The sequence below is a fragment of the Notolepis coatsorum genome (genome assembly GCF_963971535.1).
Source record: "Notolepis coatsorum genome assembly, chromosome: 18".
NCBI classification, from domain to species: Eukaryota; Metazoa; Chordata; class Actinopteri; order Aulopiformes; family Paralepididae; genus Notolepis; species Notolepis coatsorum.
Genome location: NC_140182.1, coordinates 17,146,383 through 17,152,382, shown reverse-complemented (window position 1 = coordinate 17,152,382; position 6,000 = coordinate 17,146,383). Strand labels below are relative to the sequence as shown.

Below are 6,000 nucleotides of genomic sequence, written 5' to 3'. Positions count from 1 at the left end.
GTGAGTGAGTGAGTGAGTGAGTGAGTGAGAGAGAGTAACCTTAGGTGTAAAACTTGCAGTGACCAAGCAGCTACTATAAATTGATCTGTACGTCCTGGAAAGAAAAGGAAACGACATAGTAGGCTAGGCTACACGATAAGACATGAAATTGACCGCAATGACAGATATTGTTGTGCCAATGCATCACAACAAATATCAGACCAATCAGCCAAATGGCGGCACTATAATCGACAGGTAAGCAGGGTTTGAGATCAATTCCGGGAAGGTTGTGATGGAGAGATTTGACATTTTACAACCTTTGGCTGCGACATTGGATAATGTTCAAACTCACTTTAGAATTGTGAAATTTGATCAGACCAAATAGTTAATCAATCACGTGAGACTCTATTTGCTATGTCATTATTTATTCAACAAATGCATTTCCATCGATAATTATTACAGACTCTTTATTGACAAAAATATTTTCCACCTCAAGCAACCGTAAAATCCATCTAGCTTTCATAATGAAATACTTCATAATGCGTATAAAAATACTTCATAATGCATATAAAAATACTTCATAATGCGTATAAAAATACTTGGATGGAAACACAGTTTATGAGCCATTTCAACATTCGTTCAAAAAAGATGTATCCATTAAAACTATGAAACGGTTACATTTAAACAACATTGCATTTAGACTGAAATGGCTCACAAGTCAAAACATTTGAAATAATAACATCACTACAACTACAGTCCCTGAAATGTAAATGTACTTATCTTTACATAAGATATGCTGCCCAGCAGCAAGTCAATCAATATCTTCATCGTCAAACACGTTTTCCTAGATGGAAAAAATAAAAACATCCTCAGAAACATCTTCAGAATCATTTCACCGTATCATCTCATTGGTATATAGTGACCGTTTCCCGATCTACCATGCCACTCACCCACCATGCCACCCACCCACCCACCATGCCACTCATCCACCACGCCACTCACCCACCATGACACTCTCACCCACCATGACACTTACCCACCATGCCACTCACCCACTAATCTCTCCACACACAAGCACACATGAACACACATTCTGCACTCGCTCACACGCAAATGCACCATAGGTCACTTTAAACACACAAGAAAAGGACACTTTAAGAAAGGAACTTCTTGTGATCATTGCATAGTATAGTTAGAAATAGCAAGTATAGCATAGGGACATAGAAGTAAAACTGTATGTTGTATAGTAGTGTACATAGGACGCAGTGCCTTTAAGTCGTAGCTCAACATTGTATTGCAATTATCTCAGGATTTATTAACATGTCTATTTTATCATGTCTATTCTACTTATTTTATTTACTATTACTATTATTTACTATTGTATTCTTGCACAATCGTAGCGGGCATGGCCAACCGCATTTCCCTGTATGCCCTGGTATTAGGGGTGTAACGGTACACAAAAACTACGGTACGGTACGTACCTCGGTTTTGAAGTCAAGGTTCGGTACAGGTTTTCGGTACAGTGGGGGAAAGTTTGGCTTTCCATGTTCCACTCAGGGGTGATGTAGTGTGCACTGCAGTAACTAATTGTACTTGTAGGGCTGTCAACGAATATTCTATATTGAAATTAACACTATGATCGCCGATGACGTGTTTAGACGTCATTCCTAGCCATGCTCATTCTGCCGAAGACGCCGTAACTCGTCTTTGATATCAATATTTCAAAAATCTGTGATCGAAATCATATTTCCCCTCTGCGGCCCTGAGACACACTGAAAAGCTCCACTCAACTCTCTAGCGGTTCAAGAGCGCCATCTGGTGGCCGATCGGCAGATCGCCAACCGGAAATCACCCTTTGAACCGGAAGGGCTCACTCCATATGTGGTCCGGGCACTCGTTCCGTCTTCACACAGTGAACATCGATCGGTGGAAATAACTCGAAAAAACAACATGATTTGGACGTATATACCATTATACAACCTGGAAATAGATCGGGCATTTCTACATCCCATAATAGAAAAAATCCTGTTCCACGCTCATCTGCCAGCGGCGCGAGGAAGCCACGGTGAGTTTCAACTTTATTTTCTAATGTCTTCTATACTAACTGATCTGATGAACATATGACCCACATTAGATGAATGGTATAACGTTGCCCACGGAATTATAAACGCCCCCTCGCCCATCCGGTCAACATCAGATGATATGTAGTAACTTCTAGAACCACGTCCAGTTGAAATTTTTCATCTCGCACAGATTCCTACCAAACTGTATTTGATCATCAATATAATGCATTTAGGGCTATAAATCACGTTCTGGAGAAAGCTGCAGAAAAAGATTAAAAATACTTATACTTTAGACCATATTTTAGTATGAATATGTGAATGAAAAAGTTTAACGTTGCTACACCATGAACAATACATATAGGACATTGAATGGGCCATAATAATGGCAATTTAGCAATAGAATTTAAAAAGTTATAGCCCTGCAAAGAAGGGGAACTTCTCCATAGACAAATAGAGCTGGCAAGGGATTGTAAATTATGAATTTTAACGATGGCGATCAAAGTGTTAATAAGCGACTTAAATAAAATTATTAAAAAAATTATTATTATTATATTAGATTGTGAAAAAAACAGCCTCCGGTGGGCGGTCAACATACCGTTGTATTTGTTCGGTACACTACACAGCCGTTCGGTACAGTACGGTACACACTGAAACGGTTCGGTTCGGTACAAATACGTGTACCTTTACACCCCTACCTGGTATGTATGTGATAAATAAACCTCTTGAATCTTGAATCACCCAGCCACCACGCCACTCACCCAGCCACCGTGCTGCTCCACCCAGGCGGAGTGGTGCATACGGACGTAGCGCTCCCCGAAGCTCAGCGCTCGTCTCCTGGGGATGATGTCCATGGATGACAGTCTACTGGTCACCTCGAAGGCCCAGGCGATCTGCTCCCTGTGGAGACGCTCCTCCTCGGAGGCGGTTGCGCTCCTCCTCCTCGTGGCGTGGACCAGTCCCGCCATGTTCTGGATGGCGCTGGAGGTCACCTCCTCGAACAGGGCGTAGCTGAAGGCGCTTTGGAGCTGCTGTTTAAGGATTTTGTTTTTCTTGATCTGAAATGAAAGAAAGGCGAGATGCTGTTGGGTTGAATTATAATGTGAACATGCTATGGATGAGAAGGACATGTAGTGAAATAATAATAATAATAATAATAATAATAATCGACTGAAAACACACTTCTTCAATCGATATCTGAAATTTATATTGTCTTCCTATGCACTCTTCCTAATATGCTAATATGTCTCTACTACTATGCACTCAACACTGCAGCACTCAAGCTAGGCTAACAGTGCAGGTGTTCCCCAAGCCTGCTGCATGCACAGAGAAGAAAAGGGTATGCATCTACTTGTCTAACTCCAGGGTAGATGGCAAATAATGTAAATAAGATAATTTCCGAAAAAGTTGTCATGTTTCTTTAAGTACAATTTCGAGCTACTTGTACTTTACGCAAGTATTTTCATTTTAGGGACGTCTTTACTTTTATATTTATCTGAATCCATCAGTTACTAGTTACTTTGAAGAAAACGATTTTGCATAGAAAACTAGAAAACATGGAAACATGTATGAAGATGTCTACTTCAAGAGTAATCAGAGCAACATGACTGGACCACATACCACATTAACACAACCTTTAATCAGAGCAGCATAACTGGACCACATAGCACTTTAACACAACCTTTAATCAGAGCAGCATAACTGGACCACATACCACTTTAACATAACATATAGAGGTCACTGGATCGAGGATTGACTACTTTTACTTAAGTAAAGGAACTGTGTACTTCTTCCACTACTGACTTTAATGCACCAGAGTGACATTTCAAGCAGACTGGCTCCTCATCAGACTAGTCTGTGTTCAAGCAACAGTACTATAGGAGCCCTGCAGTGTGCAAACTGTTTAATTGTTTATTATTACATGGCGTTTTAACATTCGCCGAAATGCTTGATTGTGATTGGTCAATAGCGCTCGTCAGAGGTCCGTTATTACTCGATAACGGACCTCTGCCGAGCAATAATGACCGCTGTGCGCAGCTGTTCGCAATCAAGCCCACTGACATCAGTGCAATCAGACACTGCCGGCTGCCGGGGAAGCCGCCAGCGATGACAGGGCGGAGCGACAGAACAGAACTGCGTCTGCATTTTATCTCGTCTTGTCGATGGTGTAAAATGAAGTATATTGTTAGTAAGTTAGCCATGTAATAAGCGGGATAATGTATAGCTATACTCGGTCATTGTCACAAAATAATTGACCTTCACTACGTTTAAAGAACACCTCGGCGAGGCGCCTCTGTGTTCTAAACTCTGTGTCGGTCAATTATTTTGCGACAATGACCTCGTAGCTATACATTATCCCTTACTTATTTGATGGCAAGGTTGTAGTGATGCATCTAATCTCTCCCTGTGAATAGCAGACACAGCGTCACAGACCTGCTCGTTCAGATCGTCTCCAGACTTTTTCAGCAACTCCACTAGTTTCTGAACCACATCTGCAGAGGATAGAGATATAAACAGAGATATACAGTATGTTTATATTAGGGATGCAGCGATACCGATACAGGTATAGGATATCAACCAGATACCAGGCTAAAATAGGGCATCAACATCTGATACAAAGAGCCAGGTGTAGAGTAACCAGTGTCTTTTTAACAAAGAAATTATGTTATCTCTCGAATGGTGAACATTTGATATCGAAATCTTTTGTCTAGTAACCCCAAACTGGTCTAAATCTATACTGTTAAAGGAACACGCCAACTTTTTGGGAAATTAGCTTTGCTTATAAAACTAAAATGTTTTTGCGGCCGGGTAGTGCAGCGGACTAAGCGTCTGTCTACCAGAGACAGTGGGATCGAATCCAGCTGTAGTGCTTCCGGGTTGGCCGACCGTCCATACTAACACAATTGTGTGTTAGAGGGTGGGAAACCTGGCGAGGGTGGGTCCTGGTCGTTGTAAACAGCGGCTACAGTTCGGTCGGGCGCCTGCACAGCAAGGGAAGGATCTAGGAGAGGTAGTGTGACCTTCCACACGTTACACTCTCCCGGTGAGAGTCCGCGCTGCCAGGTGAAAAGAAGTGGTGGGCTGGGTACACATGTGTCGGAGGAAGCATGTGATAGTCTCCGCCCTCCCGGACCGACGGTAGGGGGTAGAGTGCGCAACGACCAGGAGGGGGATTGGGAATAGGCATAACGACTAACATTGGGATTGGAGAAAAACGGAAAAAAGGAGGAAAAAGATAATAAAAAAAAAATAAAATAAAAAGTTTAATTATAAAAAGAATTCTCACCACGTGGTAAATACACAGATCACAACATGTTCACAGGAAAGTTTTGGAGATGTATTTGGAGTGTATTTCGTGACTGTCGGGAACTAGGCTACACTGGCACACCTACTTCCAGTGAATGACTCTAAGCTAGGCTAACGGTGCAGCTGTTCCCTAAGCCTAATGCATGCACAGAGAAGAAAAGGGTATGTATCTGCTTGTCTAACTCTAGGGTAGATGGCAAATAAGCTAATTTCACAAAAAGGTTGGCGTGTTCCTTTAAGCACTGTTTCAGCGGATACTTAAAACTTTAAGACTCAGAATTGGTATCACCAGTGAAATGGTGGCATTGGTGCATCCCTAATACATCCCTAATACATACATTGAGTACTAAGAGCGGGCAATGAGAAGAGTTGTTACTTACTTAATACCTACGACAAAAATTAAGAGTCGTTTTAAAGGCTTAAAACCCATGGTAAAAAGAAGTCCTACCCCAGGCCGATAACAATGGGGAATGCATATGGAAATGTATTGAACATACTATTTGTTTATTTGTTTATTCGGATCCCTATACAGACCCTGGAGGTGGGTGGGACCTTTTAACACAGAAAACGATCACAATCCTTTTCATAGATTTTAACGACAGAAATCTATTACAATCCTTTCTTAATTTAATTGAATAAAAAAAAAAATCATAGA

At 41.5% G+C, this 6,000-nt stretch overlaps 1 protein-coding gene across 1 annotated transcript in view; it reads right to left on the bottom strand.

Annotated features, from left to right (window-relative positions):
- Positions 1-419: 419 nt before the first annotated feature.
- Positions 420-6,000, bottom strand: part of LOC311245194 (uncharacterized protein) — a 29,031-nt gene continuing 23,450 nt past the window's right edge. Inside the window, exons 4-6 of the mRNA XM_084335004.1 lie at positions 4,473-4,531; positions 2,801-3,097; positions 420-823 (exon numbers count right to left, since the gene is read on the bottom strand). Coding sequence (XP_084191130.1) covers positions 791-823; positions 2,801-3,097; positions 4,473-4,531 — 389 coding nt within the window. The 3' untranslated portion in view covers positions 420-790. The remainder of the gene's footprint in view (positions 824-2,800; positions 3,098-4,472; positions 4,532-6,000) is intronic.